This window comes from Anser cygnoides, chromosome 9, assembly GCF_040182565.1.
Source record: "Anser cygnoides isolate HZ-2024a breed goose chromosome 9, Taihu_goose_T2T_genome, whole genome shotgun sequence".
NCBI classification, from domain to species: Eukaryota; Metazoa; Chordata; class Aves; order Anseriformes; family Anatidae; genus Anser; species Anser cygnoides.
Window position 1 is genome coordinate 2,075,069 of NC_089881.1, and position 19,280 is coordinate 2,094,348.

At 39.5% G+C, this 19,280-nt stretch overlaps 1 protein-coding gene across 1 annotated transcript; it reads right to left on the reverse strand.

Moving 5' to 3' along the window:
• Nucleotides 1–5,157: 5,157 nt before the first annotated feature.
• DIPK2A (divergent protein kinase domain 2A) lies at nucleotides 5,158–18,977 on the reverse strand. The gene is made up of 3 exons (XM_048049391.2): nucleotides 18,179–18,977; nucleotides 10,492–10,795; nucleotides 5,158–7,996 (listed from the first exon to the last, which is right to left on the reverse strand). Exons 1-3 carry the CDS (start codon nucleotides 18,830–18,832, stop codon nucleotides 7,665–7,667), a joined length of 1,290 nt encoding a protein of 429 aa, XP_047905348.1. The 5' UTR covers nucleotides 18,833–18,977; the 3' UTR covers nucleotides 5,158–7,664.
• Nucleotides 18,978–19,280: the final 303 nt, after the last annotated feature.

A 19,280-nucleotide genomic window follows, 5' to 3' on the forward strand; every position in this document is an offset into this window, starting at 1 on the left:
CTTTTTTAAAAATCTAATTTAGAAAGTACTAATTAAAAAATCTAAGTGTCTTTTTAAAGATTTTATCAATATAAAGGCAGTTTAATTAGACAAGTCTCATGAAAACTAATCAGATAAACTACAGGCAAGTCTGAAGTAATGAAGAACAAAAACCAAAAATTATCTATATGAATTTATTTTCTCATTTTCACAAGGATTTAAGGGGGGTTACAGTTTCACTATCATGCAGGAATATTCTCATGCCTCCAAAATTCAGGCGTTAAAAGAAAGTTCATTTGCCTTAATTCCCCACATGGTGTATGAAAAGAGATGGATGGGGTATTTGTAGCTACATTTCAGAATCCATAGGATCATCTCCACTGAGGATCACGGAACACCCACAAGGCAGAGTTGCAATTCTTCTCTTCTGGTATGGACAAAACACAGAGTCTAAAAGACTATTATTCCAAACTGGGGCAACAAATACCATCCTAAATGCCAAAATAATCAATATTCTGTTTCTTATCAGTGAGGCACAAAAAAATAAAATAAAAATAAAAATAAAAGAAAGTAACAGTGGTATATAATCTGAGTTATGACATCAGAAATCAAAAACTACTTCAGTTTTACTTAAAATAAAAACATGAAGGCCATTAGTCTGTTCCAAATAGCTGGCTATAGATTAAAGAGCAGTACAAGATCAGGTTTTAGGTACTTGCATCAGATCTGCTGATCAAAGTTACTTAGACAAAGACAACAAAGCAGGAAAGTGGCTTTTCAGGCTTTTCACAAGTCAAATAAATCCATTAAGTAAAACATCAGTCTTTGCTGAGAACTTGGGAGCTCAGTCAGAATTTTGCAATAGTAGCTTAAGCTAAATATATGTACATATACGTGTGTGTAGGTATATACAAATTTCACTTTAACATATTTAAGTAAAATTTGTGTATATATGTATACATTTCTGTATAGAGATACATAATTTGCATAATGATATATGTAAAAAAATAATAGATAGATGATGCATAAACTTCAGATCTCAGGCAGTTCAGTCAGTGCAGGGTCCTCAATCTGCCTAGTGAGAACGCATCTGTTAGGCTTCGGGTTTACATTAACATTTTGGTTTGGACAAGAAGTGGGTTCAAAGTGAGTCTCTCGATCGCCTTCCCACTTCCAGGTGTTGGTTTGCTTTGCAGAGCAGTGTTGGTGCATGTAAACCAGGTTCCTTGTAGAGCAAACTAAGGCAGAAGCCCATAGCCATGTGCACACCGAATGCCTTTCAAGCCCTGACAGAGACATACAAGTTCAAAGTGGTAACGGAGAAAAAACATCCAAAGATGTTCAGTCCACAGGACAAGGCCGAATTTAGGCTGGAGCATGACCTCAGAGACGCATATAGTGACGATGCAGAGGCCTTGGCAGCAGTGCAGCCTGCCGCTCAGCTCCCCCCCGCACTGCCCTGCTTGGAGCGCAGCAGAGCCCAGTGCAGCGCAGCCCCAGCGGTACCAGGGAGCGCACGGCCTTCCTGTCCCGGTCACAAGGGCCTTGCAAGATGGCTGGTTTCTTCCAACTGTACTTCATTGTCAAGTGTCTGGATAATACAGTCACACACACGTGATAAGCATTTATAAATGCAGACAGCTGTTTCCAGAAGCAAAGAGTTTCTACATAACCAGAAAGTGTTTTCTGATAATGTATGCATTTGGTGATGGGGTGATGCATTTTGGTGATGATACCCTAGCAAGTATATAAAGCCCTAGACAACTAGGTATTGGTCCATACTTACATAGCATAGCCCAGATTGTCATGTTTTAAACCCTGAATACTAGCATGCTTCCACTAGGCAGTTTCCTTTTTTACCTAATTACCACCTACCTGAAAGGAACGGGGAATGAGATTACCCAAATCCTGTGTTTCAATTGCCAATTCATTATTCAGGGGGAAAAAGTACAATGTTAATACAATGCAAATTCAATCTATTTATACTATGAGTGTGTTTAATGATGATGCTAAGAATAGGATTTAAAAATAATAATAATATCGTACGCATAATTTTACTACTTGCAGAGAAAAAATACCAGCTCTTCTAACAAAGGTGTTAACAGAAACTCTATAAAGTTTTGTACAATATTTGGGGAAAGAAAAAAAAAACCTACAGTATGGCAAGTAATTAGAAAAATAATTAGAAAAATATTGTAATGGAATAACTGACGGTATCTGCAAAAAAGGCTTTGGAGCGCTTTAACAATATGTACAGCTGAGAGGGATTGAAAGGTGAATAGCTGAAGGGATACACAGCTGTTAAACTGTAACTTGTCTCCCAAATTCTGCTTTGTAAACCAGGAAGTTTTTAAACAAAGCACCACCACCAAACAAAAACCAAGCAAACAAAAACACCCAAACCACACACAGCCAACAGCAAGTCAGGAAACGTAAGGCTGCAGTCTGAGAAAGACTCATGTTTTTCATCCTCCCTCTAAAAAAGATGAAGGGACAGTAGCCATGTAGTCACATGTACAACTTTTAAACAATAGAAAAATATTAAAAAACACTTTTTTTAAAAAATAAGTTTATAGATTAATACTCCATGTTAGAACTGGGCAACCAGTGCAAGATGAGTTTCTAAACTAAAAGCTGAAGCGTGCTTTGCCATATTCACATGACTTTCTGCATTCGCTGTCCAAATATTCCCCTTGTTCACTGAGAGTGTTGCGTGTTGACTGAAAGAGATCCCTGAAAGACAACACACCTGCTTTCCACCAGAGCTACAAATTTAGCCTCGGTAAAACAAGTATGAGCACATTAAGCTCAACTATCTCAAGGCTGAGTCTCTACAATCAGTGCACCTAAATAATAAGTAGAATTGCTCTTGATATTCTACAAGAAGTGGAATAATTCAGCTTGTTATTGGTAACTAAGTTCCTACAGTGTGGCACAGAAGTCAGCAAGTTCAAAGTATTCCTGTGATTTTATTTTATCATTTCCTCAGCACTCCTTTACTTGTGTTCTCTCCTGATGCAGCTGGGCTCCTCTTCCCAGATTGAAATTGTGAGTTAATTTGCAATAGTAACAGAAGTTTTTAATATAAAATGTCAAATCCCCACAAATGTAAAAAAAAAAAGAAGTCAGTTTTCTTGTAAGAAAAGACTATTATCTATTAAGATCCAGGTGACCCAGTGGTATATGTATGCACATGTTGCACTCCAGCCTGAGCAACCACAGATGGTGAGAACTTCCAGGTCAAAATTAAGTTGCAGTAACAGCTAGCAGCAATGAAATCAGGTGCTTAATTTTGAGAATTTTCAGAAGTATATTTAGAAAAAAAAAAAAAAGGAAAAAAAAAGATACTTCACTAAACTTTGAAAACCTAGTTTCTTTAAAAAAGATAGACGGCTTCTGTTTGGCTTAGCCGTGGTTATACCAAGGATGCATTAAATGGATACACCAAGCGTCCATTAGTAATATTGAAAGCTAGAATCTGTGGTAAAAGTTAAGCAAAAACAAAAGCACTATGTTCAAAACAGAAAGACATTATGAAAATTTGACTAAAAGCCAGGCTCTTTGAAACCCTGACCTACAAAAAAAAAAAAAAAGAAAAGCCTTTTTTTAAACTTATCTGAACATAAGCTGCATATTAAAATGGATATTTTCCTTTGAAGTACATTCTGCTTCCACACTTCGGTTGTCAGAAGACAGGAGTTAACCTTAACCCACCAACTGTAGAAAACAGCCTTACATACTTTTAAAGTCAGAACTTTCCTGCTCTGGCCTGAACATGCAAGTCAGTATTTGTGGCAACTGTGCCTTACTCAAGGTTCTTATATTCGTCTAGCTCCTAAGCACACAAAACAGGTATGTTCCATACTTCAAGAGTGGCAAAAGAATGGCTTCTTCATTGTCCTCACAACCCCTACAGGCTCTACCAAGCCATCCAGGAGCCAAGGGGCTCTTCTGCATCCAGCAAAAGCTCATAACCACGGTGTGCAGCACAGCTCAGCCTACCACTGATTTTTGCCTGGTAGAACAATGAAACGTTCATAAGTCAGTAGAAACATAAACAGGATGTGATGTTTAGAAATACCCAACCAAATCTGGAGAGATATGTTTAAAAAGAAAAAAAGACATCAGCACAGAAAAAGTAGGTATCTTTAAAACACCTCAAAATGAAGCTAGAATTATATAAAGGTCTATTTAAGCTGCTTATGTAGCTTTGAATGTGATCAGGAAGTAAGGAAACTGCAAACAAAAAGCTTGCAGACATTTAAAGTAAAATTAACAGCAACACTACTGAGTAAACTGGTCACATCAACTGCGTTCGAGACAGTCTTTGTGATAAATCAAAGTAGCACATGAAGTTTAACATATTTGAAGGGTCTCACAAGAGAGTATCAGATGATGCGAAAGTATCTGCTAAGAAAGGAGCATGTCTTGAAGTTCAAGGCAAGCAGGATCAAACTATACTACAGAAACTGTTGAAAAGATGCAGCTGTTGCTCATGCCAGTTTCCTCTTGAGGCTTAATCTTGATTTCTGAGGTAGCTGAAATGCTTACAAGTTTCCATTTGCACATTTGCAGTTCCTGAAGATGTAAGCTGAGGCAACAGAAACACAACCAAAATCAAAACTTGAAGTGTTTTTGACACTTCCTATTATTTATAGAGGCTCAAAAAGTCATGCTCTGGTATCACTGCAGGTGTTAATTTCAAATGCAAATACTTTCTGAAAAATCCAAAGAAAAAAAGAAACATCAGGCATTATGCGTATATATATACATTTATATTAACCGCTAAAATATTGTACTGGAAAGACCACGGTACTAGCGATATGAACCACTCCAAATACAAGGAAAAATAAATTCCTCAAAGAGGGAAGATACCTATTTAATTTGAAAATATTCAATCTTTCAGTTCATAAAACTGGAAGGTATGGTTTAATCAATTTTTTTTTTTCAAGAAAATGAGTCCTACTTCTGATAAGCTCAAATAGGAAAAGATTCCTGGGAGATCACTTATGATTTTGATCCAATAGTCTATTATAAAGAAGGAGGGGAAGAATAATGTTCTTTGCTGCTGTCACTGTTGACTATGGAGCACTTACAATACCAGTTCAATGTACCTTTTAACACAGCCTGGACTAAGTCAATCTTGAACAAATGACATCAGAAAATAAATAAATTAGATGAGATTCTTAAAGTATTCTTTATTAATATCATTAGAAGTTGCAGAAACAACTTTCTTGTAATATAAAGGCACAGGGAGACAGTTTTGATAAAATATTCCAATCAAACAGTAACTTACAGTACAAAAGGACAATTGTAATGCACATACAAACCCCAAACATCTCATTCAAAAATAGTTCACCGTGTTCGTTAATAATAATGGACAATGACTAAAAATATAAATTGTTATTGTACAATAAATATCTGATAGGTGCAAACTGACCAAGATTTATTGCTCTCCGTGTTTTCCCTGTAGTATTTTTTAAAATTCCAAATTCCTTTTACAATTGGCTTTAGTAACTTGTTTCTGAGGGAAGTGAACCCCAAAGCAGATGTGATAGGACATTCTGGCAGCTACAGAAATGCCTCAAGTAGTAGTGAGAACTGGCAGTGTTTGTTTCTTCTAAAACTTTAACAATCATACTCCACTCACTCATTGGGAAATGTACTAGATGGTTAAAAAAATCAACTTTAGTGACAAGTCAAGGCTTTTATGGTAGGGTAGTATTACCTAGCGTTATTCTAGTTTCTTAAATAAGTAGATTTTATGACGAAAAAAATCACATGAACACATTCTCTGACAGAATATGCCAGAGCAAGTATGTAGGATAGTCCTCAAACAAGGGGAGGGTAGAAATGAAAATTAAAACTTGCCTTGGTCCTTCAACTTCAGAAAACAATTAAGACAAGAACTGGTGCAAATTAAACTATATATGCAAAGAAGATGAAATGGGAATTTAGAAGTCTAAAATATCCTTAATACAGCTGTCTAAGAAAACAAAGTCACACCACATCTTTATATGGCTGCACTTTTTGAGAAGGACCCACAAGATTGCTGTTTTCCTCACCTTGCACTTGCAACAATTTGGTAAAGCAACAGTTTCCATCAGTCTTTTGAAGCAGCATGAACTGCATTGACTTGGCTCTTGAAATTAGCATACACACTATCTTACTCAGAATCTTTAGTCTGAGTGAAATATTGTTTTATGCATACATTTAAGAAATGTTAGCTTTCTTCATTATTGTTACCAGAAATAATATGCATACATTTCCTTAGAGCATTGTGTTATGAATAAGACTTGAGGAAAATGAAGCATTTTACTAGTTAAATAATTGAAAAACAAGCTTTGAAGTGAGTTCTTGTAACAGTAACTGAGGTTTTTTAAAATTTTTTATTTATCAGAAGAAATTCAGATTTACACAAACCTCAATAAGTCAGTTTTAACTGTACTGGGAATAGTCAAACTTTGTTCAAGAAAAAGGTGTCTAGAGTGTATAGTGTTTAATCAATTTAGCTGGTAAACTAAAAGATGAATATTCAGTAAACTTGACTAGACTTCAATTCAACAGAGTTGGTAATGATGTAAAACAAATTGCCAGCCTTCTACACTTTTATTCAACTTAGGGTTTTCTTCTAGTATAAGCGCATAGTTTTTATAAGTTCTGCAAATAGTAAGCAACAACCAATGCAATCTGAATTTTGAGAATTATTAGCTTCACTACAGCACAGTATTTTTTCTTTACACTTAGTTTAGGAACTAATAAACAAAACCATTTTCTTTGGTTTATGCTCAACTACACTGGAGTAGTGAATTTTTTTTAGTCAAGCTCCTATCCCCAATTTAAATTAATACAGAACTTTTTATCTTAGTCTCTCCTTACTCCTCAAATAATCTCTATTAAATGAGAGTTTGCTCATACTGCAATTTCCTGCTGAACAGTCGTGTATGTACTGGCATGAAGGGTAAAAAAACTTGTGCAATAATTACATTAAGTGTTATCTTCAATAGCAGAACTACAAAAGATATCAAATGAATGTTAATTCAAATAACATTTGAGTTTATGATGACCTTAAAAAAAACACACACAACACCTAAGCATAGTTAAATACAGTGTAAAACCCCCTAAAATTAGACAGTAAACGTGGGAATACTGCTCTTACAGTAGGAATGTACTGCACAGCATTAACATGAAAGCCTGTTAAATTTGAAACAATGCAGACAGCTATATTTACCTGTAAGTAAATGCCACTTCAAGGTGTTTAAACAAACACAAAAATGAGACAATGATGTCATGAAAAGGGCCTTTAAAACAGGCCATCAGTCTAACTTGACTCTCCAAGTAAGAACATCAGCTTCACAAAACTGTGATACCAATGCAGTTTTATGTAAAGTACCCTTTGACACACAAGCTGTCAATTAAGCTATCACAGTCATTTTTGACCAACTCCCTTTTAAATAGCTAAGGAGAAGAATCAATAGTAGCTCAAGTTTTGATTCAGTAAGTACCTTGTCTGTTTCCAAAGGAACATTATAATACCATAAAATCTTATTTTTATGGTACTTAGAAAACTGATAAACTAGTTTCACTTCTTTATTTTCTCTTTTGAACACAAGTTCAAGACTTCATTTTCTATGAGTCTTTGCAATAGTGTTTTAGCCAGTGTTGCAGAAAGTTTTCCCTGCGGACTACCTCACATTGTTACTGAGTTGTGCAAGGTATTCACGCAGTTCTTTTGCGGCTTGGAATCTGCCGTATCGCTTCTTTGGGTTGGCACACTCATCCAGCAAGGCTTCGAGGCGGCCGTCTTTGGCAATCTCAGCTGGGGGGTCATGAAGTAGTCCTCCAGAAGTGCCACGCCACGTGGCATGTCTTGATAAAAGGTTCTGACAAATAGCATAATAATTGTGGTCCACAGTGACACGAGCACAAAGAATCTCTTTTGAGAAGGACAAACAAGCTTCTTTATCACAGTCATCAAATTTGCTTTCATACCATACATCCCAGTTTTCAGGTTTATCTGTGAAATATAAGTTAAAAAAAGAAGTAAGGAGAAAAGAGTATATCTGCATCTGAATATAATCAGCAGCTCAATACGCAGAAAACTAGTGCTATTTAAACTACAAACTGGCCCTGTTTAAAGGCACTCTTAAATGTTCCTGTTCCCAAGATTTCACCTGACAGTTTGATACGCCTGTCTGCTGAAATGGTTCTATCACTACAAAAATAAAGGAAAGAAAGAAGATAAAATAAATATCTAAAGAGAAAAGAAGAAAAAAATAGCAAACAAAACAGAAGAAATCCACATTCATGCACATACCCAGAAGGAAAAATGTAGCACAGGCAACTACAATAGAATGATTCGCAGCTGGAGTTGAGAGAAAAACAAACAAGCAACATGATTTATTTTAGCAACAGTTAATATTTGGTTTCTCCAGATGCCTGGGAACTAGAACATTGGCAAGTGGTCTACCAAAGCACAAAAAAAAAAAAAACCACCACACTGCAAAGTAATTGCCATAAAGGTCCAGTCTCTTACTTTAGACACAGTAGTAACTAAAAACTGTGTATACAAAAGCTTATGTATTACACACAAACTTTGAAGAAAAAATAAAAATGAATAAAACAAAACAGCATTTATGAACATACAGAGACATTTCTTTACATATATTTTTAAAGGTGTAAAAATTTGAAGGTACAACTAGTGGTCTTATCACAAAGCTTGCTTTAACTGAAAACGTGATTCACATGAATTATCTCGAGAACAGGTAAGTGGTAACTACAGATGTGCCTTTTAAGTGCTAACTACTAATGTCCCCTAGTTTTGTAGATCTCTTTGAGCACTGTGATATACAAAGAAAAACTTTCCAGTGCTTGGCAGGCTCTGAGCTATTAGTGTACTCACTCATGTGCACTGAAAGTCAGTGTTGAAAAAAAAGAAACTGAGGAATGATTGCTAAGCTATGAAAATACCATGTAAAACTCATGCAATGAGCAGCATGCCTAAAATGAAGAAAAGGCCAGCATCACAGGAGAAATGGGAAAAAGGCTTAAGCAGACTCAGATATAATCTACCACATGAAGCACAATTAGTTATTACTGTACAGTGCAATTGGACAGGGTGCACATATTCAAATATCTAAACAGGCACATTAATCATTCCAGACAGAGATTGTTTAATCAAACTTTTCAGAAGATTAATGAAATCAGCATTAAATGTCAAGCTTATATGACAACTGAGAACTTCCTTGTAGTCATTTGTTTTCTGATTGCTAGATTACAACTGATGCAGCAAAACCCCAGTTAGAGCCAAATTAGTCTGAAAACTAGACAACAGATGCAAGACACTTCCAGCATTCAGCTTATGCAAGATGCTAGTTGCTACTATTCCATGCACACATCAGCTTTTTAATAGTTCATTTAGTCATCTTTGTGACTGAGCAATTCAGACACGCTAGAAAAGCTAAGTCCTAAGTAATATTATTTTAAGAAGTTGGAAAAAAGCGAAAGTTCATTTGCGTGTCCATGAATATTGAAGTAAACATACTCAATATCCAGTACATAAAAAGGTTTTCTTGGTAAATTCAGATAATTCAGTATATTTGCTATCTACACACTTCTCTATGAGAAAGTATCCTTTTTTTTTTTTGGTGGTGGTGTTATACATCTTCAGGGAGCTTAGATTAAAATTAATTCAGTAGCACAGCATATGAAGTATATTTGCAAGGCTTGAAAAAAAATCCATTCACCCAAAGCAAAGTGGAATCACTTGGCTTACTGCCATAAAATTCTGCAGAATCTCAGATTTCACATTTAATGTCTCCAGCCCTTAAGTTTGCAAAGTTTTCCTTATAAGCTCAAAAGGAGTAAAAACTCATGTAATGCCACTTCATCAAAAGATCTCTACTACTGCTTTTACAGTCAGCAGAAAGATGAACAAGTTCTCGCTACTCCTATGTGGAAGCAGCACTAAAAACTAAAGTTATCCAACCCTTCAATTCCATTATTACGGAGCACCTATGTGAATAGCTGAAATAGGGGCAGGCTAGGCAACTACTGGAAAACAGGCAGCAAGACTGTCTTGTCATTATCAGCAAACAGAATGCCAAGACTTCCTTCTTACAGGCATCTGGAAAAGCCAAAAGGACCCTATTTCAGCTGAGGCAGGCAAGTCGGCCAGCCAGCCCATCTGTCTGTCTATCCGTCCATCTGATTGTCTAGGTCTGTCCTGAACTTCTCCTCCCACCCCCACCTCTCCCTTTAAATAGGATTACAAAGATTAACAGGACATGTAAATCAAATTTAGGTAAAATCGAAGCTTCATAAACTTGACAAATTGGTCAAGCTAATTAGTAGTGTAATTGTAGAAGAAAACTAATTAGTTTGTTAGCTAGTATTTTACTTGTGAAGCCAGCAAAACATTTTTTTTTTTTTTTAGCGCCTACACATACTTTTAATATGGTGCTCACAGAGAAAGAAGCAAGAGACACAGAGGCAAAGTAAGAGGAGACTTACTCTGTCTGATTAACCTTTTGTCTGCTACCAGAACGTTTTCTGCATCCACAATGATCACTTTCCCGTCTCTTGGTCCAACTGCAAAGTTGTCAAAGCTGACATCAAGGAGGTAGAGTGCAAATTCAAAGTCATTATTTGTCAGCTGCTCAGCTATCTCCATTAATTGCCAGGCCAGATCCACTCGTTTCTCCCAGGGTGCATGGAAGTAACTCCACAGCTCTTCTCCAACGTAATTGACAGCCACCATTCTTCCACATGCTCCTAAGTACTTTGCAAACGGCCAACCCTCATCAGACGGAAAACTCTAGAAATAAAAAGAAACATTTTAAATTTTCATTAATACAGAACAGCTTGTACTTGAATAGGTTGTTCAATAAAATTTAGAGAGAAACACCTGTAAACATACATCAACACTAGCAAAAATTAATTTCCACATACCTCTAAGTTTGGAAGGGAAAGAAAAACAACACAAAATATATTTATGTGAGGAAAACGTGTTGATGGACTACTGAAGAGGAGAGCTTGAGGACCTGAGATAAAATACATGTGTTGAGCTTGTCACATATGTTATGTACATACATAAACACACACTCTTCCATCAACTGTGTTTATCTACTGGTGCTTTATACACATCTACTGCACTAAAACAAGTACACTGCCTGAAAAGATGTTTTTGCTCCATTTTAGCACAACTTAGTGCAATAAATCAAACTGCCACAGCAACAATACCTAAATCTTTGTATTTCGGTATGATTTTGGACCACCCTACTCCTCTTCTCTTCCACCCCTCTCCTTTACTATATTCCAGTCCCGCTCAGTTTGCCTCTCCTCCCAAACACAAGCTCAATCACAAGCAGGTGAACACAACCAGGGCCATGCTCCCATGGTAAAGGAAGGGCTGTATGTTCCTCCCAGTCCATCAGACACATCCGTTTCCATCTCCTCCTGTGTACCACCAGGAGGGCAGCACAGCTGGTGCTTGCCAGGCTGATGCTCAGCTGGACCAGCAGCCAGAGGTAGCTCCCATCACATCGTGCTGCTGCTGGAAAGGGGACGGAGGGAGGCCTCTACAGCCAGGTGCAGGGAAGAGGAAGAGCTAACAGGACCGCTCCTTTTCATCATCAGCAGGGATTTATGTAATGGCTTAAACTGAATTGAAACACACAGTGTTAGCCACCAAGGCACACTTACCTCCGAACACATCTATTATGCTTCCTACGTTGAGTACACCAAATTTCATTTCAAACAAGAAATTCTTGGATCAGTTTTGCTTGTTTAGAAGTGAACCTCCTGAACAGTACCAGCAAAGTATCCCCATACCGTACTGTTACACGGATATATTTATAACTCTGTGGCAATAAAAAGATCTTTTGACAAGAGGAATACAGGGAATCCTGCCAACATCTGCACATGTACAAACAACATCTCTGTGCTGGCTCCCTTCCAACTGGCATGTAACAACCACATCTACACTTCATTACCCAAGTCAGTAGCCGAAGAAGGGGATAAAAATATGTTCAAGTGCCCTATTCAGCAGATTTGCATTCACTCGGTGAATTTGACAAGAATATCAATTGAAGCACAGGTCTCATCTTTTTAACTTTTTTCACTATTTTGAAAGCATTTTTCTGCTTAAAATTACAACTAACTTAACAGGATGATATTTTTTTAAATGTATTACCATTTTGAAAGCCACTAAGAGATGAACACAAAATTGTACAGTTGTTGAACATGGTTTCCACAAACAAACTGCATTTAGAAACAAAAAGCTTAACAGATACCAGCCCAAAATCCCACGCTTCTGTACAGTAATGGACAACATAGTTCTTATTTTAATTCTCAAATTATTAGTAGCATAAATATTTGATCAGATCATCTTGTAGTTCAATATGCTATTTGAAGACTTAAAACTTTGCATTTGACACTTAAGATCAAAATTACCTTCTTGCTCACAGTCAGAAACGTCCATCTGATAAATGAATCTGCAATTCTGATACACACAGATTTTCTCTGTGAATATACACACAAATGTCATGGAAACCATGGACAATTACGCTTTTAAGGGTTTAAAAATACAGTAGTGTACAAGAAAAGCTACAACTATGTAGCTTAGTAAGTTTTCCCTCATTAAAAGTTGTCATCTTTATTCAATGAGCAATATGGATAATCGTCTAACAGAAAGATGGAAAACTATTAATACAACCGAACTCCTGCTACTCCGTTCCCAGAGTCACATACACCAAAAAGTACTTTTGGTGCCCTAAATAGAGTAGCTACACAAGATGTCTCAGTAAGCAAGCCTTAAAACCCTAAACAAACCCTGCCAGAGGAACAAAGTGTCCTTTGTCCTGGAAGAATAATACCACGCTTAGGTCTTTAAAAAAAGATATGCTGTAGTCTCAGTCTCGGAAGAAATACTGAGAATTAACAGGATGAATTTATCATTTCACCCAAGCATAAAACACACTATTAATGCATTTGTCTTCCTCACTTCCATCTGTCTAAACATGAGAAGACAGACAAATCTGCCACTGGTTTTGAACACTCAGAGCTGTGAATTAGATCATGCAGGAAAGACTGAGCAGCTTGAAGCTGATAAGACCTATTATAGCTTGCAGTAACACAGAAACACTTGCAATTAGACATGTGAAAGAATAATAGTTTATCATAATCAAGCATATAATTCACCTTAATAATCAAATCCAAAGGAAAAAAACAGCACAGCTCATGACAATAGGCATCTTTGAGCTATTGTTCCACTGTATCATCTAAAAAACCTTTTCATTTTCAAAACTACTCTAGAAGATGTCAATACCAATTTTTATATAAAGTTGAGTTCCATGTTAAAAACAAAACTACAAAGAACTATACCTTAAATATGATGAAAGGTAAAAAATGTATGCAAATATGCAACACACAGGAGACTGCTTACTACTTGTCATGCCTCTGAAGGCTTGATGGCAAAACTGCCTCTCCACAACACATTTGCTAAACTCATCTTACTAACCTCTGTCTGCCCAGGCACAAGCTGGCACAGCAAGTCGAATTTAAATAATATGTTCTTCCTCAAAAGGAAAAGAGTTAGTTCTCACAGAGCGCTGTTGATTCTGCAGTTCAAACAGAAGGAGGGCTGCATTAGTCACCAAGGCAAATAAGTCCAGCTCCGGAGCCATGCAGACTAGGAGAGCAGATTTTACTGGGAAACTTTTCAGATGTAGAGGAAATTAAAAAGCATACTCTAGAAACAGATGCTTTCTTTTGTCAGATCTGAACTGATCCTTTTTAGAAGATAAGTATTTAATGTATTTGTGAATGCAAGTGTGATGAAAACCATTTCATTCTCAACTATACCCCAAATTATTTAATATTTCTGAAATTCCCACAGAAGTTGAGCACCTGCTGTGTTTGCACAGGCTATATAGACAGATAGCCTATACATACAGGCACACAGTGAAGAGCATATTTTGTTTCATCAAAATATTAGTAATCCCATTGAAACCAGGTTCCTTTCATTTATTCAACTTCTGTTCGATTTTCGTGCATTTCAGCCAGTTACTGGCTTAATTTACACACCATGGAACAAAACCACACAGACAACTCTACATCTAAACCCACTCAGAAGATGCTCAATGATCACGCTGAACACACTTGAACTGTAAAAGGTGTATTTCATAGTTTCAGTAGAAAATGTCTTTTCTTCAAGGAAAGGGATGAATAATGATTAAATGTAAGAATCTTAGTGAAGAAAATTGAATTTTGTGAGTGGCTGTTACCTGTTCAAACTATTTTGTAGTCCATACAAGTTTGTTCAGATTAATTTTGCAACAGCCAATGATCACTATCTATTTCTCATCAGTGATGAGTCCGGAATGCACCACTGCAAAGAACCGGTAGCAGAGATGGCCTGCCTTTTTTTCTGAAGGAAATTTGCAAAATGTGGGAGACTAAAACAAAGCCTCACTTCCGTAGTGCAGGGAAATAAACCACAGCTTCCCCCCTACATCAGATATACTAGAAACAAATGGACAATACTGGCATTTCAGGGTTTGGTATGCAGGTGTAATGTGTGTGAGCTCAAATGTGCATGCTTCAATGAATTTTTAAATTTGAATAATATAGGAAATGGCAAGTGATCAAAAAAAACCTCAAATCAACCATAGATTACATGACATAGTAGTAACAACTGGTCTCAGGCAACTAGGTTTTAAACTTTTTCATACAAATCAGTGTTCAGTATTTCAAAACGTTGAAGACTTTCCTCTAAGTACTACTCGGTATGCCAAAGTACTGTACCTCTATGAGCCGGGAAACAAATCAAGTACTACAAGTCTATATAGGACACACCAGGTAGTGTTGGTAAGTGCCTTGAAACCTCTATTTGGTATTTAACATAACAATTATCGGTCAGAAACACCAAAATTGAATCATGAAGAAAGCTTAAAAGGCACCAAGCACTAAAAGTGGATGGCATTCTACCCCTGTATTTAGACTAGGGCTACAGAAAGCCTACTGCTAGAGCTGCTGCATGATAAAATAAATAAATAAATGAGAAACCCAAGACAAGAAGAATTCACTTCTTACTGAGTTATGTATGGCTTGAGGAAATAACTCATACTGAGTTAGGTACGGACCAGAAGAGTAATTCTCTAAAACACTTGGTTAAACTGCTCAAGTTCATGTTTTAATATTTGTCAGATGCCAATTATTGATCTTACTGGAACAAAAAGAAGTAAAAAAAAATAATGATGTCAGAGAAATTGGAAAAATGTTACGTGGCAACAGACTATTCATGGAGAGCTACAATACTTGGAACAGAGATACAGCTGGTCTGTACACAAGGAATAAGCGATGATCAGAAGCTGAGAGAAGAATTAAGCTATTAAGGTTAAGTATTTAGAAACCTTAATGTATATCTGAGGGCAGAGCAATGAATTACACGATGTATACAATGCAGAAATACAGCTATTTTCCATATAGATCTTGGAACTGTTATTAGAGCTGAAAAAATAATTGTCTTTGAGACTTGTAGATTATATATGCAATAGATACATTCACTATCGTTCCTTTACAGAATCTCAATTATGAACAGCTTTGCAGAGAAAACACAACCTTGATAAAAGCTACAGTTGGAGAAAAGGCTGCATTAATGCACTCTGGCTATAATTCACAACCACCTTCTATAGCTGGAAACAAACACAACAATATTACTTATAAGTATTTGTTTACTTTTAACAGCAAAGTTTGTCTAGATTTTAAGTTTCCTTTCAAAGCAACACAAATATACTAAGAAGTAGTTGCCTTTATTATAGGAGAGCATTATTTGAAACAGGAAGGAAAATGCCAAACCTGTCAGAAGTTAAATCTTAAGCACCTACATGTTGAGCTTAAAATATAGGTAGATAGACAGATAAAGAATAAAACCCTCGCATGTAGGTTGTTTGATTCCAAAGTGAATTCTGATTAAAAATGTGGAAGGATGTAAGTACTAACTAATTTGGTGAGATTTTACAAAGTAAAAATGGTAATTTAACACACAGAAAAGAAAAGGCTTCAAGGTAAAATCCCAATCTTCGATAAAAATCCATATATTACTAGCTCTAGTAGATGATTAAAGTGACTTTTTCAGCCAAATACCTAGCATTAAATTCACTGTCTGCTTATATTTGGTTGCTCCTATGCATTGGTTGACACAGAACTTCAATGCACTGAGCACAAAAAGTTTAGAAGTTATCTCCACGTCTCCACGTCAAAACTTTCATTCGCGACCATTTAAAAGTTACAGCAGTGCTTCATGAAAAGCTCAAGGCAAAAAAATGGCAATACTTTTCCTTGTATTTACTGGTGCCAAAGAGAAGCACCAATTAAATACATCAATTTTATTATTATTATTATTTTCCTTGTAATTAAAGTCTTATTCTTCATGCGACATCATGCAGGCTTCCTTTCTTAGGAACAGCTAATTTTTAGAAGAAGCCTCCAGGTCTCATTCGCACAACAATATGTGCCCTCGCCATACTGCAGGAAGTATACCTTAAGATACTTCACGTATCTTGTGTACAAACACAAGCAAACTCCTCAGTAGCCAGTTATCACTTCTGAACAGTAACTTCACCTCTCAGACAGTACCTCGCATCTTATAAAGCTGCATAAGAGATTATCATCCATCCCTTACATACCCATCTGGTAGAGGCTGAGAAAGGAGTGCTGTGTTACATAAACGAGTAAAATTAATTCAGGTTCATATAGGTAAGGTATTTCATTCCCAATCGAGGGAAGACATTCAAGCCTTTGTTACCCATTAGCAAAGTTTCTAAACACTCTTCTGGAGAACACATTAACTTTACAAGTTCTGTAATGCACAAAGCTGGTCTGAAGTTCCCTCAAAACGCTTTCCAGGCTATGCCTATACATCCCAATTTCCAATATTCTGCAAAACACTTTTGATTTGATTAGAGGTGCCAGAACTTGACCACACTCCAGATTGGTAAAAGCTGCCTTCCTTCCCACCAATCTGACCTGCTCTGATGAGTAAAGCCCTTGTTAAGTTCTGCTTCCAAAGACTTTCATCAACAAATTTGCCTGAAAGCCTCAGGGCTCATCCACACCTTATCAAGGAGCTGACAGGAGTCAGCCAGTGCTGCCTGCTGCCTTTCAGGCACCCCGCAACAATAAGGAATGCCACTCTGCCACAAGTTTTGTCCCTAAAAGCTGTAATACCCCCAGCAAATTCGGAAGAAACATGCAGAGCTGTTTTGCAGCTACCTAGGTGTACGCTCAGTATGCTGGAACACGTGTTCAAAACCAAAACCGTAAGCTGTATGAACCACAGCCAAAACAAACCGATTCTCATGAAGTTTCCAAATATACTCAGCAAAGCAAAGAAATTCTAGTCTTCTCATTTAAGTGGAGTTTCCTTATTCACAGTGCTCTGGAGCAACATCAGAGCAGAACAGAAGAGACACGCTGTACCCCAAGTCTGCTGAGAAGTCGGCTGGGAACTTTGCAAACAAACCTCAAGAGCCGTACTTAGAAGGCTGAAGGCATGCCAGCCAAAAATGTTTTTAAGTAAGTATAGTTCATAAACACACTCTCTAAAAATGAACCGATAGGTGAATTTGCTGGAGGTCAAAGCCTGCAGCACTAGCAATTTGGGCACTAGGAATTTCTTGGCCGTCTCCCTGGAGAAACAGATGCTCATGACAGCAATCATGCTGCAAATACCAGTGATGCTCTCACACGTATTTGCAAATACTCTTTTGAACAAAAGAATTGCATAGAAGTGAGGATGGCTCTGTAGCTAGACAGAACAACGCGGAACCCAAACTTACACTCAGCATGCTTGGAGTTCCCCCAGCGGTGTTGGGTGCTGAAATGTAAAGCCCGGAGAGGCACTGCCCAGTGTAAACAGATGTGTGAGGGGAGCAGCGAGCGGTGCCACGGACACCGTGGTCTACCGTAAGCTTTTAAATTAAAAACCTGAATAAACCCCGAAGTTTAGAACATATTGTACATCTGCCTACCAATTTGCCATCAGCCCCCTTAATTAAAGGATATAAAACGCGTCACTGCAGACAACGGCAGGCTGATTTGGTGCTCCTTTTAGGCTGCGACCCTCCCCGGCCGGGGAAGGGCCCGGGGGCGCGGCGGTACGGGGGGCACCGCCATGGAGGCGCCCCGGGGGACCCACCTGCAGCACCAGCGGCTCGGGGTTGAAGGCGAGGGTGATGAGCAGCTGCATGCGCTCCGAGTCCTTGAGGTTGCGCAGCAGGAAGCTGCCGGAGTCCTTGGTCTCGGCGTAGCGGCGCACCAGGCGGTCGAGCAGGCGCTGCGAGGGGCAGTGCACCAGGTCAGACCAGCCCTCCACGGCGTCGGGGGTGAGCAGCCGCACGTCGCCGTTGAGGCTGGCGAACTCGGTGGCGTGCAGGGCCTGCGGGAGGTCGCAGCGGCCCCTGCCGGTGGCGCGGCGGCAAATCTTGGCGTCGATCTCGGCGAGCTCCTGCGCCGAGCCCAGGCGCTTGAGCACGACGCGGCGGCTGCCCTCGCGGGGCTCCCCGTAGCGGGCGAAGTACACGTTCTTGACGTTGAAGAAGTCGAGGAGCCGCAGGCGGCCCCAGCTCTCCAGCCGCAGCTGCCCGTTGAGGAACTTGCGGCACCAGCTGGTGCCCCAGCAGGCCGGGCACTTATTGAGCTGCAGGAAGCGCCGCTCCGCCAGCTCGTTGCGCTGCAGCGAGGCCAGCAGCGAGTGCGTGTTCAGGACCAGCGCCGCCGCCAGGCTGCCCAGCACCGCCAGCTTCACGTAGCGGTACAGCCGCCCCAACTTCAGCGACACCAGCCGCAGCATCGTCCCGGGCCGGGCCGGGCCGGGCCGGGGAGCCGAGAGAAGCAGAGCCGAGGCGAGGCGAGGCGAGCCGGGCCCCGGCCCTCCCGCTTCCCCCCCTCCTTCCCTCAGCCCCGCCGCACCCGCACCGGCCGCCTCGCCGCCCGACGAGCGGCGGCCAAGTTACTGAGGGGACGGCGGGCGGGGGAGGGCAGCGGGGGGAAGGCGCGGGGGGCGGCGCCAGCAGCCCGCCGCCACGGCAGGGCACGCCCACGGGGAGGGGCCGCGGCGCCGCCGCCGTTGAGGGGCCCCCTCCGCCCCCTCCTCCTCCGCCACCTCCCCCCGCCCACCTGGGGAGGGGGCGGGGCCTTGGAGGGAGAGCGGCGGCGGCCGCGGCGGTTGGCTGCACGTGACGCGCGTGCCTGGCGTACGCGCTTCTTCCTGAGGGCGGGGCTCGGGGGGGGCGGGGCGG